The following is a 20159-nucleotide window of genomic DNA, read 5'->3' on the forward strand; positions in this document are numbered from 1 at the left end:
TCCCCTTCTGTCCTACCACAAGCCATGCTGAAAACCAAGGGCGCAGTTGCGACCCTACAATAACACCAGTGCGAATACAACATAGAAACTACATTTACGATTAATGAGTAGTTTGAAACCATCCACCACAGAGGACCTCATTCGGATCAGTACAGAGGCGCCCTCCCTGGAAATGTTTGATGCCTCTAAATGTGCTGAAAACTGGCTGTCAGCTGGAAAAAGATCAAGACTCCCATGCTACAAAGCTTGGCCAAGCCAGTAGGTTTGAAACAATGTTACAATGAATACAAAAAAGTAAAATTAATATGTAATGAATAAATAAGTAACCAATCCTGTTTCCGGTCAATTTGGGTAATTAATTCAATAGTCTAATAATGATGAAATGTTTAAGGGTCCCATGACATGAAAACTTCACTTTAGAAGGTTATTTAACATTAATATGAGTTCCCCTTGTCTGCCTTTGGTCCCCAAGTGGCTAGAAATTTTGATAGGTGTAAACCAAGCCCTGGGTATTCTTTTCCGCCTTTGAGAAAATTAAAGCTCAAACGTTCGGTTTTGAAAATCCTCTCCTTGTGACGTAAGAAGGAGGAAGGTTACATCCCCTTTCTCTGGCCCGCCCATGAGAATCTGAGATACAACCATGCGAGTGCGATATAGTTTTTTCCTCGTGAGACATCATGGCTTGCAAACGAACGAAGCATAACAGTTGCTCAGTGTTTGGATGTACAAATTAAAACAAAAGTATTTTTACAGTTCCTACATCCGAGCCTCTGAAGAACCAGTGTCTTAATTGTATTTTCTCTGGAAATGCGCTGACACAACTACCCAGTTTTGTATGTCTGCGCCAAACATTTCAGCCACGACTGTTTCCTCAACTTGGTCCAATACAAAGCTGGCCTTGCTGACCGTCTAAAATTAAATTCTGGATCAGTACCAACTCTCCTTGGTCCGGCTACAAACCTTGGATAAGTAAGTCAACTAGCATTTTGTTGCTTTACTGTATATGGTTACCTAGCTTGCTACCCTTCATCATGTCAGAATGTGGCTGTAAAATTATCTCTGCAGCTAACAGCTCAGTTACTGTCACTAATGTAAAGGTAGATAGCATCAAGTATGTGTGTGAATTAGTGCTGTCAGTTTAACGCGTTATTAACGGCGTTAACGCAAACCCATTTTAACGGCGTAATTTTTTTTATCACGCGATTAACGTTCTTTTTGGCCTAGCAAACGTTGTAGTTTTTTTCATATTCTGTTGCAACAACTACTGACGTTAGAAAAACTACAACACCACACCGGATCTATCTCGACCGGAAACAAAACAACAGGCACGCCGCATACACTTGTTTGGGCTTGCGAGCCGGCTAAAGAGTATTAGGCTAACGTTACGTTTTGAGTGGATGGCGAGCGCGAGACGCCGAAATGGATGCCAATAAGATTCTGAATGGAAAGTTTACTTTAAAAAAGTTGCCAAATGGTTCCATTGACAAGACCAAAGTGATCTGTGTGTTTTGTCGTTGTGAACTGAGCTATCATCTCGGCACGTCCAGTCTGAAATACCACTTGATGGCCAAGCACACAGCTGATGCGAATTCTCCGCCCCCTCGTCAAAGCCAGGCGATTGCAATGTTGTTTTCAATAAAAAAAAAAAAACATTTGCACCAAGCAATCCAATCCACTTTTCCATGTTGATAAGAGCATTAAAATGAGAAAAACATAATTGGACAAAAAGAAATCAAGGGACATTTAGAATAGATAAAAATTTTAGATTAATTACGATTAATCGCCTTTCCCCTCATTGAAATTACTATGAGTGTGCACCTCTGCCAACCAGGGTGATCAGATGAGAATGGGCAAATTCGAGGCATTTTACAGCAACGGGGCTACGAGCCATAGCGATACATCCACTGTAAACATTAGTGCATGGTGCCGCCCTCTCTCCTCCTCAATAGCATTTAAGGCCAGACACCACAGGTTAATATGGTAATTTTTTTTACTAATAGATATCCCCATTAAACTTTCCAAGTTGATTACTTATATTAAGACAATGTTTTTTTGCATTACAAGTTTTCTGAATATGTTAAGCAGATATGCAAATTATATGCAAATGAGGCACAATATACTTAAATATGCACACCTTTCCAGAACTGAAATCTGAACATTGGTTAAAGCTAGGTAAACACTTTGTGTCCTTTTGTTGATACTTTGAATATAACGTTTTTATATCTCTTTTTATCACTATGAAATATTTATAAACAAACCCCTCTGTAAACTCCTAGACAAAGTAAATAGGAATATAAATAGAAAGTTTGATTTATGTAAGTACTACAGAAGTGGAGATTTCACGCTCAGAACATGAGAAAAAACTCATTTTGAGAAAACGGCCATGTGTTGTAAAATGTTATACAAATGTATTTGAAAGCACTATTTACAGACAAAATATCTCATCAAGACCTTAGCAACCAGAACAGACAACATCCCAAACACATTCAAACTAAAAACTGAACCAGCATTGGCCTTTAACTGAACAGAACTGTAGTCAAACACACGCACCCGCACAAACACACACTGCGACCAGAACTGCCACCCTGGTTTGGTGGTTGTCGCATTTATATTTATTTGTTAGCATTTATGTTTGCAGCCTAGTTTTCCATGCCTGCTTCATATGTTTGACCCTCATCCCTTTCTTGTTGATGCCTTTTCATTTTTTTTGCGGTCCAAAGGTGGACACTTCCGCCTTTGCTTCATGCTGGTGGTGTAAGCCTCAGCTTTGGATATTCGGAACTGATCAGTTTCCCTCATGACGTTAACTGTCACACCTGTGCTCTGAAGCCACAACCTCTCCATTACACTTAGCATGGCAGAGGCACCTTCATTAAAAGTGGATGGCCATACTGGCTGCTGCCTCAACCCTGCTTTTCCCCACAAAAAAACGTTTCGGGACACCGCACCCATATAACAGAGTTGATGCACTCGTTTGCATTTTGAGTGCCTCCATGCTGCATTCGCTGCAGCAGGCTGTCACTTGACATCCGGTGGTACACTGGTATAAGCTGCTTTCCCACCTCACGGGTTAAATAGTTTCCAGCATGCAGCTTGTGGCTACCAGGTGATTCCCCGTTCTCCTCTTCTTTTCTAAACCAACATCAGGAAGGATTACACCTGGTGTGCAAGGGGTTATCATCTGTGGACATACAATGGAGGAGACTTGCCCATATTGCTGCATTCATCCCATCTACTGAACCCTGGTTATTTATACTTGCCCCCCTGTAATAATTTTGCAAACTTTTGCATTTATTTGTAGTTAGCTTTCCCAAACCCTTTCCTCCTAACTTTGCCTGTGCACTCAGCTTTCTTGGAGCTGTCCCCATTCGCTTGTGAGCGTGATTTATACATTCTAGTTTAACAATGTCATGCCCAGGGTATGGGTTCAGTGCAAACACCTCCCTAAATGCTGCACTATCCCCATCTGACAGCATCTCTGTTTACCGCACCTGGTCGCAAACACCAATGCCATAATGAGAGGTGAAGCCTCTTTTTTTGCCAGGTTCCATCAAAAGACACGCTGATGTTAATGACTGCATCTTCATCCTCCCTCAGAAACTCTGCCACTTCTGGGTCAACATCTGATCTGCTCCCTGGTCCTTTGCAGTGACTCCTGCCCTCTTTCAATTTCTGCCACTAAAATCACATGTTTAGTGTATTACTTACTGTTCATTTGGCCAAGTTTTATTGTTAAAGTTATGTTTTTGCCACTAAAGTAAAACAAATTATGTGTATTGGTAAGCTACATTATCTAAATATTTTCCACTCTGATATTAAAAGGAAAAGGCTATGGGGTTTACTGTAAAACTGACTAAATAACATGAATTAAATACTTTATTGATCCGTAAAACAAATTGATGAAGGCTACAGTGGAGCTGTGTGGTTGGTGGGGGGGATACAACAATGCCTCCTTTCATTAGTAATTGACTCCACCAGAGTGAGAGAGATGCATTCCTTTTCCCCTACCACTTTAAGTCTCAGCCCTGTTTCCATAGCCTACCTGTCACTCTCTTGTCGTGTTTCTGATAGGTTTTCAAATGAAGATCAGGTATCCCTAACACTTTACTTATTTTCTTGAGCGCTGCATACCCCCAACCATAACTCGTGCGCTAAGAGCACCATTCGCACATTCACGTCAAAGGCAACGTCGTTCCTCGTTCCGTCTTGAAGACGCGTGTATGTGTATATACTTTTGCGGTACCCATCTCTTTCACACAGACTGCACTCCAGAAGCAAACTGCTACAAAAGCCTTGATTTTGCAGATCAATATTAATTTTAAGCCCTGTCCCTGCACAATTAGGACAAATTTATCCATTAACCAGTTCATTCAAACGCGCCACATGAACCATCAGCCACTGCTGTGAGGCGCGTTAGTTCACCGCTATCCAACTGTTTTCCCATCGATAATTTTTGCATGGATGCGCTTTGTGAAGGGACTTGATCGTCTTCTCCATTAGATGGTTTAGCCTTTTGTCTGGAAAGTGACAATTGTTGTCTTCTTTTCTTAGTCGTTTTTGTTCGCGCTTCTTTCGGCATTTTGAGATTTAAAAGGTCCCACTGACAGCTAAACCAGGAAGCATCAGCGCACATCACGTGATGCATTTGAACAAATCAAGTTATCAGAAATCGACTCCAGCCAATGGGATTTCTTATTTTGGTCTAACCCCCCGTTTGTATTTTCACGATTGGTTGCTGATACAAAGGAATGTTTGGATCGGATAACATTGTGCAGGAGAAGGAGAGCGTTACAACGATACCACGGATGTCATGGTGAAGCAAACGGTCGCGGTACTGTATGTTACGTTAGAATGCTAACTTTTGGTGAATTTTTGTGAAATCCACAGGCATAACAAGACAAAGTGCAGTCAAATAAACACTTTAAGATATAGTTTGAACTTTGAACTTCTTTCAACTAGTTTGAAAATAGACATGGTGAGGAAGCAAAATAGCAAAAAATGTCAAAAATGACCAGTATATGAAAAACTCCTATTTTTGCCTGCCGTGTCAGGCCTTAAAGCAACAGACACCGAAACAGCTTGTTCTGAGGAAAGCTCATTGTGGGACTGCTCGTAGTGGCTGTAATTCTGCACCAAGGCTGAATTTCGGGAAAGAGACTTTGGATACAGTATTAGGGGACCACTAAGGCCTATATACATATATAAAAAAAAGCATAACCTTCAGGGTTTAAACTTTAAATATTCCATGTGCACTTAAACACTTTGTTGTTTATAAAGTTGCTGCACATATTTGATGGGAATGACTATTCTGTAGTTCCCAGGAGAGACTGTTTACAGTTCACGAGATGTCATCAAATGATCTATTTAAAATATACTTGTGTTAATTGATTTAATGTAATGTTTTACATGATGATAACAAGCTTGGGGAAAATGCGATTAATCACAGCATATTGTGCGATTAATTAGGTTTTTTTTATTTTATCGATTCCCAGTCCTAATATATATTTATATATATATATAAAATGTTTATATATCATTCAATATGTTCAATTATCTCTTAAAATGCATAGATCCATTGTATTACCTGTTACTTACTACTGCCTGTTTTATTTTTAGTAACCAGGTGAACATTTTATGAGATCCAAATGACATGTTATTCTATAAAATATACAACATCAGCTTTACATCCATATCCATGACTTGGCCTTTAAGACAATGACAATCTCAGGACAAGACAGACACATACTCACCAAAGTCCCTCTATTATGTCAGCACAAAGCAAGGCACTGCCCAGGCCCTGGACCAAGTTGAGCAAAGACAGGATGGCTGCATACACATAGAAACTCTTCTTAGCTACGAAAGGAGGAAGTAAATGGTTAGCGGGAGATATTTGTTAGCTACAGTAAGTTTCCAAAAAGGCAGATGATGTAATTGTCTATTGAAAAAACCATCAGAACCACCATTTTCAACCATCAGACAGGTGTATTTTTGGTGACCTCAATAGAGTAGGATTCTCTTTACACAATGAATCAATTTGTGTATGCAAACAAAGTATTAAGGGTAAAGAACTTTACCGCGAGCCCATAGTAGTAAAGTCTAGTCTCGCTAGGTGCCTAGGTATGAACAAACTTGTCTTAATTAATTTCTAGACGGCAGTTCAATTAGGAATATGTCAAACTGTATTTCAAGGAAAGGATTAGTATTTTGTTTTACACGATTGCCCAATTTCTTAGTTTTGACTGAACTGTTTCAACTATGTGAGTTACACATCACCTCTAGCCTGAGGTACCTATTACACTCAGGAATATAAGAGAACCCTGTTCCATTCTATACTTTCACACTTAGTATTTTGAAGTGTAAACAATAAGCAAAATAAATTATGTTGTATGCTTTTAAATATATGCAATCTTCATAAATAATAGTACACTTATTTAAAAGATTCAGAAATATTAGTTATAAAATGTAAGTACTGTACACCCATGAAAAAGCCATGTTGTCTTTCTCCAAATATTTGGACATTTGATATTAGTTTAAACAATAGGTTTTGTGGTGCTGTAGTTAAATAAATTGCCCCAGCTGCAAACAACTCACAATTTCCCCATAAATGGTACCCTCTGTAGTCTATAAATGTGAAATACCAATAGACCAAAAATAGCAATTATTTTAGAAAATAGAACATGTCTATCTTTAGACATGTTCTGAGTCTTTTTTTGCCGTTAGGGGTCAAATTGACCCATGAGTCTACCGACAGGGACGTTGTTACTGACATGTAATGATCGCTAGATGGCGCTTGTTGCATGGAGCAAAGGCACGGTCTTAAAATAAACGTCTTCAGCAATCTGTCATTTATTTCCGTGTTGTTAGTCTGTGATTATTTCATTAGAGCGTTTGTTTTCTAGACCTTCAATCATTCAGCAAAATGTGATTTATTGGCTAAAGAATGTCAAACACGTTATAGGTATATTTATACACTAGGCCTATATATTAAACTTTGTCTGAATAACATATACGGGAGCCCTTGCAACATCTGCTGATAGAAAAGAGAAATCGCAGCCTTGGAATGCAAGAAAATAAATGGCAGAACGTGCATCTGGCAGCTATTTAACAGTAAGCAGGAGTGAAATAGTCTTAAATTAGCTTTTCCTGGTGGGACTTTGAAAATTTCAAAATACTGGGTGATAAAGGAAGGGTAATGGGTACTATAGGAGGAAAAGTCAAGAAAACAGGGTCCTGAATTTTGATCGAGTGCAAAGATACAATTTTAGTGTTTTACTTCTAGTTTTAAGAGCTAAAGTGTTAAGTTGTGACACAACATTGTGAAAAATTAGCACAGTAGCTAAACACTGCTTCTTCTAAATGTTTAAAATGTCTTCTTATTTTATTGTTGCAGTTGATAGAAAAGTACATGGATACAATTTGCTGCCTCACACCATTTTTCCTTAAACACTTCTTCACTGTTGGACCTATGTGGTGGGCCAAGGCTATGCTAGAAATGTGTATCATGATGTCATGTCATTAACACTTACAGGTAATGACCCTTGTTGTCATGGACACACATTATGCAGTGATTATAATGCTCGTATTACATGTTATGAAAACCCACTTCAACTCAAGTTTTTTCCTAATATTTAAGAAAATCAGCAGATAGCCAAATGTACATATTGGAATCGGAACTGAACTGAAAAAAAAGAGCATAGGTGCATTTGTATTGTTAATTGGCTTGATAATGCTCCCATGAAAATAGCATGGTCCATACAGAAATGTTGGTGTAGAAGTGTAGAAAGACTTAGTTGGTCTGCACAGATCCCTGACATAATTGACATCACACACATTTGGGATAAGTTCTTACGCCATCTGCAAGCAAGGTCTACTTATCCAACATGTGTCCAACCTCCGTAATGTTCTTGTAGATGCATCAATGTTACATTGGAAAGCCTTACCAGAAAGGTTAAGGCAGTTATAGAAACAGAGAAGGAACCAGCTCCATATTAATCCCCATGATATTGGAATTATAGGATCAACAAGCAATTGTCTGTGTACTGAGCAGTGCCCACATACTTTTTAGACGTGCATGAGAATTAGCCATAAAGGGTTTAACTCGAGAGGTGTTAGTGTTTACTCTTTAAAAAGCGAACTCAGTCAACATCCAACATTCCATCAGAAGATCTACTTTAAGTAACTTACAGAGCTTTGGTGAGGCACAACTAGACAACTATAGATAAATATCCAACAAGATACTTTTTATTTTATAATAACTGAATGTTATGTGAAGACACCAGAAGGTGAAGGAGGGTATTTAGGAGGGTATAATTTAATCTGGATAAAACTAGGCAACAGAAAGACTACAAACTTACAGGGCAGAGATATCCTTTCCTTCATCTGGGTTTTGGGTAGGATGAAGATCAGAGAGTACACCTTAATGAGTAAAGATTAGGTCAAATTTAGGTTTAAGCCTTTGTAATTGCCTATAATGCATGTTTCCCATACTACACTATAAAGCACAGCAATAGGCCACGTACCAGGAAGAAAAAGCAAGAGCTGGCCAACCAGAAGTGTCGTCCCCCATGGCCATAGATATTGAAGTCCTCAGCGGATAGGTGCTCGTCAGGGTATAGGATCTCCAATGTACCCTGAGTGGCCAAAGAGCCATCATGGACAATTAAACAAACTGTTACTGAAATTATTCAGAATCCATCACTTAATATGTTGTAATTTCTCTTATATAAAAAGGCACAATTATTTTGCCTTCTTTCAGACTTTCAACAGAATCATTCACTTTACCTGTGTAATGGAGTAACCCAGAGCTAGCACAGCAGTGATGGCAAGTACACGCTTTATGCTGGACTTGCTCTCCAAGTGACCTGTTGGAATAGCCAAAAATAATCATCCCATTTTCTTGCATAGATACAAGTGGTGTTTTTTTAAAGGGGTCATTTACTGATTTTATAGGGTATTTCACACTGTTCCTTAAGGTCTCCGAATAGGGTATGTGACATTGGTTGGGCTGAAAAGGCCCGGGTGCTGTTCTATGTACCCTAATGCACCCTGTGAAATAGCCCTGGAATAAAACGAGAGGTTTTCTCCCTTTTATGGTGTGCTCATGAATATATAGATGAGCTGCGCGCTGATTGGTTGGTTTACAACGAGTGAAGCTGCGGAGCAAAGTTGATGCAACACGGCTAACAGCACTCACTGAAACATCGAAGGTGGAGACGTGAAATTAAAACGTACAAATAAATCTATTGTGTCTACACAACACTGTTTTCAACAGATTCAGAACACATACTTCTATCTGCTCCAACTAAGCTATTGGACTAATCTGTTGTCATTGTCGAGCTGATGATATGTTAGATGTGAGAGAACATTCGCATAACTAGAGAGGGTACAATTTCTGGGGAAATTGTAGGGTGTGCTTGCTTGCGTTGGTTGCACAGGGGTCCGTTTTTGAATGAAATTTTTACAACTGATTTCTGTATATTTTATATGAAAATGCATACTTATTATTTATAAAGATTAAATAGAATTAAAGGCATTTTTTTTTGCTGCTCATTTACAACTGAAAATACGAGTGAAGTGTAGAATGAAATAGATGTCTTCTCACTTCCCCTGCAAGAGGCAGCCTCATCGTTGAATCAAAACGAATAAATTTGGCAGACCGGTGTAAAAATGGACCTAATCTCTATGACTTAAACGTCCTTTTAAGTTTTTCCCTTCTCGTGATATTTTCAGGCATGTAGCCTACTCATTGCATTCATTCATTAATAAAGAACCCCCTTTGAAGATTATTCTACGACGTTACCCGGCAGTAGAAGATGGAATCGCGATTCAGACAGTCCCATCTGCTAACTGAAAATATGCCCCCCAAAACGTAAATAAGCTTGACATTTATTTAGTGGAAAATCGCTCATTCATAAAAAGCTCACTGGTAGCGATCATTGTCAGTAACAACGCAAAATGCGATATAGCCCTGTGTGGAGAAGCTGCCCCGGTAAATTGTACTACTACGGTACAGTACTAGACTACTGCTGTGTTCGTCTTGGTAGTGATTGCGTTGGTTGAATTGGATTTAACGTTCCGTTGTACGGTTGGCAACGTTTAGGCTGTGGCAATGAAGTTCAGGTTAGTAGTTAGATAGACGTTTGATTAAGTAAGGGGAGTGCCGAACATGTTCTGTCGCCGTTTGACTTCCTACAGCTGTGTAGATGTTTTTGTAGTGTCTCGCGTAGGCTACAGCATTTCAGTGAGCAACACTGGTTTGAAACCACAGGTAATGATAATTTCACCCACAAATCGTTTACTTGTAATGTAATGTCATTATAAATCCTACAACGAAAATGTATTTGTGAGGAATGTTTATTTTAAAGATTGAAAACAGATGCATCATAGACCACTGTAGTATGTGTTGCCCGGGCAACAGAGGCTAATGTCATGATGCTAATGCTTCAGTGAAATAGTAGACTACCGTTTCCAAAAGTAGATGTGGGCCTACTTCCTTAATAATATCAGCTAATATTGTACATTACATTTCATAATTGTGTTTCACATCACAAAGTAAAATGAGTAAATAGTTATCACCCTGGCCTCTTTCCTTGTGGCGTTCCTGCAGCTGCCTTGCAGTAAAGCTATAGTTAGCCTAGCTATCCCCCAAGTTAACAGATGTGAAACGAATGTTCTGCTACAGGTAGTCACGCGTGTTTTCGTGACGTTAGTGACGTTGTGACGTTAGTAACGTCAGTGACTGTGGCTAGCAAATTAGCCACCGTTAGCTTCACTTTTCACCACAAAAACGCAATTTCTACTTAAACCATGCAACGGAACGTAAATAAAAATACAACCAACGCAATCGCTACCAAGACGAACCTTTTGACACCGCCGTTGTGTATGTAGTCCAAATATTGACTGATCCTTAGGGGGGCGAAAATAAATAAATAAATATATATGTGAGAGAACAAAGGTTGTGCTCTCGCCGAAGGCTTGAGCACACCCAACTAGATAAAAAAAAATGATGGTTGCCATTTACTAGTATCATTACAACTATAATTACCTAACTAGTATCATATATAAGCAAAAAACTAACGTTACCAACTGTAAAATTTAGCAAGACAACATTAACTATAGGTTGGGTTCCAGAAAGTGAGTCTCAGTGTTGCTGAAGGCTTCACATGGCCTATGGTTCGTAGATTATAAAGGTTGAACATATAAACTGGCCAATATGAATTTATTTTTCTTTAATTGTTGTAGCATTTTGTGAATGGACAGCCCTCTCTACAGTATCATTAACCTTGTAGTAGTTCAGATCTGTATGCTTTTGCTTACATTATTGTCATGTCCCTTTCCTTGATTTTAATATTCTAAATAGATCCCTCCAATGCATATTATTGCAATCACTTTTGCCTCAATCTGGAGGATTTTGTGAAGGTGTTACTTCAAAAAGAATCACTTACACTGACAGGTAGTATGCATCTTATCCCCTTCATGCTTGGCATTTTACAGTAGTACTTGCTATTCAAAGATAGCGGGTACTAGCCTGCCAAGCGCAACAGTAACTATGGTGGGCGGGGCTTGCGAAAGGTCAATTATTCTTAAGCTGAACTACTTCTAGTTCAGTTACTAGCTTTTGACCCGTGTAGCACAACTTTTTAAAGCCTTCTTCCTGCACATACAGGTAGAATACAGGTAGTTACAAGTGTTCATCTGTAGAATACTAATGTACAACACCTACCAAATGCCAGTCCCAGAATGATAACGCTGAGCTCAATAGTCAGCAAGAAGAAGCGAGTGATCTCCCACAGCACCTAATGGAGGAATAATATTAACAATGTATTATATTCAACAACCCATCTAGTGCCAGGTATTACACAATCATCTGAAATAATTTGCCTACAAGTTAATAGAATCATGCAGTTGGACAGTGTCACATTCATAAGGCAAATAGCATCAACAGGTATATTTTTACTGGTTTGAAGCAAGGTACTAAAAATTATGCTAGAGAAGTATAAAAAGAACATTATGTATGGACCTTTATGCTCCCTCATAACTAGTGATGCATGGATTAAAACAGAGCAGTGTAATTTGAATGCCACTAGAGGAAGTGACATGACACCTCCCTGAACCTTGATATTGTGAACACACACATGTTCTCCCTATGTACCATGGGGATATACTAGGATTAGGGCTATGAGTAGTGTTACAATCCTTCTGGAACCCAGACGAAAATTACCAAATAGGCACTGATTCAGTACCCTGACAAAAGATGACAATGATAAAACACACCATGTTATTGGTATACATGAATAAAAAAAACATGTTATTATAATTTTACTACGTTAGTTGTAGGCCATAGCCTGTCACTTAACACCTAACTTCACTACGCAGGTAACAACCCCGGTCAAAACTGATAAATTAAAACATTTTTAAATAAAAAACCCTGATTGATGATGGCGTTGATGAAACAATGTATTTCAGAGTGAGATAGATGAGCTGGCATACACTCAAGCAGAAGAAACACCAGAACCTTACATCACAAACCAGTGAAGAAAGATTGACAACGCAAAGTTAATCATCGAAGTTGAGTAGCATAGGCCTACATGGAGTTGTATAACCCACAGCACGTAGCCTATTTTACAAAGACTAGCCTACAGCAAAAAAGACCAATGTTGCCACATTGCGTTGGGATGCTGTTGTGATGGCTGTTGGAACAGCAAGTTGCCTAAATAAAGCCCATGCAATGTTTATGTCAGATTTCAATGTGAAAAAGGAAAGCTCAGAGAAGGTGAAAGGCTTGGTGTCTGGCGCGGAGAAATGCATGTCTAGTGTGAACAGCCTTGCGCCATTCGTAATTTAAACTGTAGGCTATGTTTCTACTCTGCAATAAGAGTACAAGCAGCGTGCTTCAAAGCCCAGGGGCAATTTCTTTTAATTAATACTGTATATTTGGGCCTATGCTGCTGTAGCAGAGCCAACAGACAAACCACATACCATCACACCTTTCCCCTACCCCCGACAAGGAGAAAGGGGGTTTTCCCCCTTGTCCTTATCTCCAGAGCAGGAGCTTCAAAGCTTCTGGCCCAGCATGGGGTCAGAAGGTAGACCAAAATGGCCTTACAGTATGGAGACAAAGGATTTTAAGGAAGAACTAACTTTTCTGGATTTACAAACATATTCTCAAGAACTACATGGCTCAGGGACACTATTTCAATGACAGTAGTTGATGTGTTATAATGTATGCTTTCCCTTTAATGCTGTGTTGATATAATTTTATGTTAATGCAACTTCCTTTCCTGTTATGATAAATCAGTCAATCTTGATATCAAAATGATTCTAATCTACAAACTAAACCATTTATTAATGTTGTATTGTTATATTTCGAAGTATAAGCAATACATGGACATTTGAAATAGCTGAACTCTGACAAGTTATCAACCACTTCACACCCATACGTCAATCTCAGGATGGACGCCCAGGTGGGAGTAACTCACCAATCAAAGAGTTCACCTCCAAAAGGATACCCCTTTCTCAAGGATTATAAAACCTCGACGCACAAGCAATCCTGGCTTTTTCGCAAGGATTCACCGGAAGTGTTCGCGACACATCTGACCTATCCTTCTCAATCAGCAACTCACTGGACCACTAGGAACTTGAACGAACGATTCCTTTGCTCTAACCGTTTTACAACGACGAACGGAACCTTGACTCTTCTTCTTCAAACTGACAACTGTTCTCCAGAAGAGTCTCTCTCTCTCTCTCTCTCTCTCATATTTGTGAACTGCGATAAACTGTTTCATTTACCTAGTTTTGTGGGTGTGTCTTTTCCATGTCATCACCATTCATATACGACTAATGTGTTTGATCAAATTATTTGCAAGAGCACAAAACTGTTTACAAGGGCACAGAGTTCTTCATAGATCAATACATTTGTATCAACCCCCCCCCCCCCCCCCAGAACTCAATGTCCACATTATATATACAGTTAGGTCCATAAGTATTTGGACATTGACACAATTTTCATATGGCTCTGTATACAACCACAATGGATTTGAAATGAAACAATCAAGAGGTGCTTTAAGTGCAGACTTTCAGCTTTAATTTCAGGGTATTTACATCCAAATCAGGTGAACGGTGTAGGAATTACAACACATTTTATACATGGCCCCCCCATTTTTAAGGGACCAAAAATAATTGGACAAACTAACAATCATAAATCTAATTGTCACTTTTAATACTTGGTTGCAAATCCTTTGCAGTCAATGACAGCCTGCAGTCTGGAACCCATAGACATCACCAGACGCTGGGTTTCGTCCCTGGTGATGCTCTGCCAGGCCTCTACTGCAACTGTCTTCAGTTCCTGCTTGTTCTCGGGGCATTTTCCCTTCAGTTTTGTCTTTAGCAAGTGAAATGCATGCTCAATTGGATTTAGGTCAGGTGATTGACTTGGCCATTGCAGAACATTCCACTTCTTTGCCTTAAAAAACTCTTTGGTTGCTTTCGCAGTATGCTTCGGGTCATTGTCCATCTGCACTGTGAAGCGCCGTCCTATGAGTTCCGAAGCTTTTGGCTGAATCTGAGCAGATAATATTGCCCGAAACACTTCAGAATTCATCCTACTGCTTTTGTCAGCAGTCACATCATCGATAAATACAAGGGAACCAAGTTCCATTGGCAGCCATACATGCCCACGCCATAACACTACCTCCACCATGCTTCACTGATGAGGTGGTATGCTTTGGATCATGAGCAGTTCCTTCCCTTCTCCATACTCTTCCCTTCCCATCATTCTGGTACAAGTTGATCTTGGTCTCATCTGTCCATAGGATGTTGTTCCAGAACTGTACAGGCTCTTTTAGATGTTTTTTGGCAAACTCTAATCTGGTCTTCCTGTTTTTGAGACTCATCAATGGTTTACATCTTGTGGTGAACCCTCTGCATTTACTCTGGTGAAGTCTTCTCTTAATTGTTGACTTTGACACAGATACGCCTACCTCCTGGAGAGTGTTCTTGATCTGGCCAACTGTTGTGAAGGGGTTTTTCTTCACCAGGGAAAGAATTCTTCTGTCATCCACCACAGTTGTTTTCCGTGGTCTTCCGGGTCTTTTGGTGTTGCTGAGCTCACCAGTGCGTTCTTTCTTTTTAAGAATGTACCAAACAGTTGATTTGGCCACACCTAATGTTTTTGCTATCTCTCTGATAGGCTGAAAAATCAAAACAAACCTAACGATGGCTTGCTTCACTGATGGTGACAGCTCTTTGGACTTCATATTGAGAGTTGACAGCAACAGATTCCAAACACAAATACCATACTTGAAATGAACTCTAGACCTTTTATCTGCTCCTTGTCAATGAAATAACAAACTCCCTTTATGAGATAATAACATACACCTGGCCATGGAACAGCTGAGCAGCCAATTGTCCAATTACTTTTGGTCCCTTAAAAAGGGGGGGGCCACATATAAAATGTATTGTAATTCCTACACCGTTCACCTGATTTGGATGTAAATACCCTGAAATTAAAGCTGAAAGTCTGCACTTAAAGCACATCTTGATTGTTTCATTTCAAATCCATTGTGGTGGTATACAGAGCCAAAATGATGAAAATTGTGTCAATGTCCAAATACTTATGGACCTGACTGTATATATACACATGTATATATACACATGTATATATATATATATATATATATTTTTTTTTTTTACCTGAAGTGATTATTTGTGAAAAATGGTGTGTGAGATACATGTCTCTCTACCATGCACATTTTCTAATTGTCTGCAACTTTCAGGAACAATCCCTTGCAAGAACAATAGCTTTTTTCAGCTATATTTATTATATTATATAAATGTTACCATTATGTGTGCTGCCTTACCTTGTCTATAATGGTAGCAGCACTGGAGGCACTGACGGTCATGGACACTATCGCCCGGGTGATTCCCACTGCTGCAACCACAAACACCTCAGAGGACACACAGTATGAGAAAGGGGGCATGACAAATGCTATTTACATTTACATTTAGCAGACACTCTTATTTAGAGACAATACCTCAATATCAGCTCTAGAAGCAACATATTATCATACAACTTAGGGCTCACAAAACTATTCACAGAAAACTTAAACCACGACACGAGATACATTTTGATGACTTTCTATAGACAACAAAAGCACATTTACATTTAAATACATGTGTCAAAATGTACATGTACATTGTCTAGAAAGTCATCTTATACATATTGTGCATTGATATTGTGGTAGTCATGATCAATCTGAACAGTTTCTCGCTTTCAAGTTAAGCCGGCTGCACACTGTACAATTTTGGCATGATGTATAATTCCATACCAGTCTTCTTCAGTGTCAGTTTTTTTGCATCTTTACTGTCGTACAGTCCGATATGAATGACTACTGAGATCTTACAGTGTGACATGGCTTACAGCTGGGATCATGTTCATAAAGTCTGACAAGCAACAGTCGCAAAAAACTATTAAAAATTGCATAGGGTGTACCCGGCATTATATGTGAGGAGATAATGCAGCATACCAGTATATAGAAGGTGATGAAGATGGGGCTTGAGGTTAGCCGGATCTTGGCCCTGGCGGAGGGAAGCTTCCACATCAGGAATATAAAGAACGCCACATTGGGCACCAGCAGCAAGAGATCCCAAAACCGAACTCTAGGAGAGGATTAAGAGCAGACACATGACACAAACCTTATCTCACAATGGTGACATTTTGAAGGGTAAGGGTTGAGAAATTGGACTTGAGTTTGCAGCACTGCCTCCGCTTATCCTACTATAAATGTTCCGTCACTGCAAAGGAGAGTGCCAACTGTTTATATGACTAACCTAGCTAGCTAAGACATGCCTCACATTCTCACTTGGTCAAAAATGTTATTACAACATTTTTTTTACATTGATCGATGTCGGAAATGATCACGATATAGTAATATATAATTTAATTTAAGGTTTTAAGAGTATTCTCCTTAGAACAGAACCCTAAAGAGATCAGAAGATTAATTAGTTTGTTTGTTAACTAAAAACACACTATTCTTATACATCTTTAACAGCCGTCGCTACTCCTCCCCCAGTTTTTGAAATGGCCTACGTAGACATGAAAGGTGTCAAAATGTGCATCTAGTTACCGATTGCGTTGCTATTGTTTAGTTGAAGGTTCTGTTGCACAATGAATTCCAAGCTTTTGTGGTGAAATAGGTAACACTAGCATGCTAACTAGCTGTTCACGCGTTGCCTAGTCCTGTCAATACCAGAAGCACGGGTGCTGTTCTGGCACCTCCAGCTTTGATGTTCTGTAATGTCAGAAATCAACAATAGATTTTTGTTTACATAAGAGTTAACCAACTAGCTGTGTGTGTTCTGGTAGTAAGAGTTAGCTAGCTAGCAGCAGTAACATCAGCAGTGTTGACCCATATACCTATTATGTAGACATTATCTCTACTCTAAAATCTGTTTAGAGTTGGCGTCCCGTTGACATGCGTCAACCACATGTTTGATTGGCCATTCGTGTACTGTTTTTGTTGGTAGAGGAAATCTGACTCAAAACAACTATAGAAAATACATCTCAAATGTATTATCGTTATCTAGGGAGATTTTAGTGTGAAAATGATCAAGATTGTTGTATTGCCGAGCCCTACCTCTCACTTGTGGATTGATAACACCGTTTGGAGATTCAAACCTGAAGACAAAAACTTTACCAATGCCAGATACAAAAAAGTCAGTTTTTGAACAAACACTTCCAAGGACAATTACCTGGAGTCCCCAATGTCTTCGTAAAGGACTTGTAGACATTTGTGAGGTTTGCTGATGTTGGCCTCTGAGTTGGGTTGCCAGGTAGGAAATACAGAAGTGTTGTCCACAGGTGTGGGGAACACACTGCTGTTGTACTTGGCAAACCTTACCACCGCAGTCACCGCCGTGTCAAGCATAATACCTGGGCCTAGTATACAAAAACGGTAAACATCAGGAAATGCTTCTGTGGTGGTAAATTACGTACTTCCTGCATAAACAGCTAGAGATAAAAATGCACATGATTGGAAAACTATGCCAGTGTTATTGGAATACCACATGCAGTTGGACTTTGACTCCAGCCATGTTGACTTTTCACAGACGTTGACCAATATTTTACAGTATTACCAATATATTGGCAGATTTTATCGACTGAAATTATTTTTGCGTTTAAGTGATACTTTGTGATACAGGGTTGCCAACTGTTCCGTATTAGCGAGGACATCTATATTGGGCTGAATTGTTTTGTCGTCTACGTTCTCCCGTATGTTGATTACGGTCTATTCTGATCCCCACACAGCACTCTTACTGTGTGGGGCACTCTTACAGATCGTAGATCTGATACAACAGCAATAGCAGAACATGTGTTGATCACGCCATGAGATCATCTGTCATCAGATCACAGGTCACCTCATGCGCATCAGTTGTATGTATAGCGTAAATGAGCCGAACAAAATCACTTCATGGACGAATAGGGCTAGACTACCTTTTTGAATTTGTAGCAACTTGTATGCCTATGTATACCTATAGCAATATTTAAAATGTATTTCAAGACCATTGTACTTTATTTTAGGTTAGTTTGCTAGGTAACAATATTTTTCTTGCTTGCCTAACACTAGAGTTGGTGTCACCCGTGTCTCAAATCGCACACAAAAACAACATAACATTTTTGTTCAGCTGCCCTTACAAATGATGTACTGTTGCATGCAATTCAACTGGGACAACCTACTTTATCATAACATTGCACCTTGAACTTTGACCTTGCTCATCCAGCCGTCAGTTTGTGACACAAAACTTTAATATCGTAGAAAAAAAACAAGGTTGGTGCAACATTTTGTCTCTCCTTTTGTTCCTTTGTAATGTCTGAACTTCAACTGATGTGATATCTTCCACTATAAAGCATACAGTGCCCTCCACAATTATTGGCACCCCTGTTTAAGATGTGGTCGTGGACTTCTAAATATTTTCCTTTTTTTTTTTTAAACAACATAGAACCCAAATGCAAAAAAAGAGAAAAATCCAACCTTTCATTTAAGTACATTACTTTGGTGGTAAAAAAAATCACACATTTAGAAGAAGAAAAAAACACTTGAAATCATGTGTCCCACAATTATTGCCACCCCTAACAATTCCTCTGACAAATTTAATTGATTTTTTTTTTAAACATATTTTTCTGTAGTTGCTAAAGTTGGTCAGGGTGTCTAGGAACTTTTAATTAGTAATTCATGACTTCCTGTTTCCCTGGGGTATAAATATGACTTGACACAGAGGCCTAATTCTCTTACCCATTTGTTAACATGGCAAATACAAGAGAACACACCATTCAAGTAAGGCAGATGTGTGTCGACCTTCATAAGTCAGGCAATGGCTACAAGAAAATAGCCACTCGCCTTTACTTGCCCGTATCTACAGTCAGAGGAATCATTAAGAAGTTTAAAACAACTGGAACAGTGACAAACAAGGCTGGAAGAGGTCACAAGTTTATCTTGCCACAACGCACAGTGAGGAGGATGGTAAGAGAAGTAAAAAAAAGTCCTAAGCTCACTGTCACAGAATTGCATCAAAGAGTGGCATCTTGGGGTCACAAAGTCTCCAAAACAACCATCAGACGCTCTCTATATGCCAACAAGCTGTTTGGGAGGCATGCAAGGAAAAAGCCTTTTCTCACTAACACTCACAAACGTAAACGTCTGTAGTTTGCTAAGCGGCATTGGGACTTCAACTGGGATCGTGTGCTTTGGTCAGATAAGACTAAGATTGAGCTTTTTGGCAACAAACACTAAGTGGGTCTGGCGTAAAACAAAAGATGAGTATGCCGAAAAGCACCTCATGCCCACCGTGAAGTATGGTGGAGGATCTGTGATGCTGTGGGCCTGTTTCTCTTCCAAAGGCCCTGGGAACCTTGTTAGGGTGCATGGCATTATGAACGCTTTGAACTACCAGGACATTTTAAATAAAAACTGATGGCCTCTGCCAGAAAGCTGAAGATGGTTCGTCATTGGGTCTTTCAGCAGGATCATGATCCAAAATGTGGCAAAATCTACACAAAAATGGTTCAGCAGTCACAAACTCAAGGTCCTCCCATGGCCATCTCAGTCCCCAGACCTCAACCCAATTAAAATCCTGTGGGGCGAGCTAAAGAGGAGAGTGCAGGA

At 39.4% G+C, this 20159-nt stretch overlaps 1 protein-coding gene across 2 annotated transcripts in view; it reads right to left on the minus strand.

The window, feature by feature from the left end:
• Positions 1-20159, minus strand: part of tpra1 (transmembrane protein, adipocyte asscociated 1) — a 32400-nt gene that overhangs the window by 5681 nt on the left and 6560 nt on the right. For both annotated transcript variants that reach the window (XM_067239240.1, XM_067239157.1), the window contains exons 2-9: positions 17749-17935; positions 16524-16656; positions 15858-15944; positions 11723-11795; positions 8782-8861; positions 8520-8630; positions 8355-8415; positions 5751-5853 (exon numbers count right to left, since the gene is read on the minus strand). In XM_067239240.1, coding sequence (XP_067095341.1) covers positions 5751-5853; positions 8355-8415; positions 8520-8630; positions 8782-8861; positions 11723-11795; positions 15858-15944; positions 16524-16656; positions 17749-17924 — 824 coding nt within the window. In that variant the 5' untranslated portion in view covers positions 17925-17935. The remainder of the gene's footprint in view (positions 1-5750; positions 5854-8354; positions 8416-8519; positions 8631-8781; positions 8862-11722; positions 11796-15857; positions 15945-16523; positions 16657-17748; positions 17936-20159) is intronic.

Source organism: Osmerus mordax, chromosome 1, assembly GCF_038355195.1.
Source record: "Osmerus mordax isolate fOsmMor3 chromosome 1, fOsmMor3.pri, whole genome shotgun sequence".
Taxonomy (NCBI): Eukaryota; Metazoa; Chordata; class Actinopteri; order Osmeriformes; family Osmeridae; genus Osmerus; species Osmerus mordax.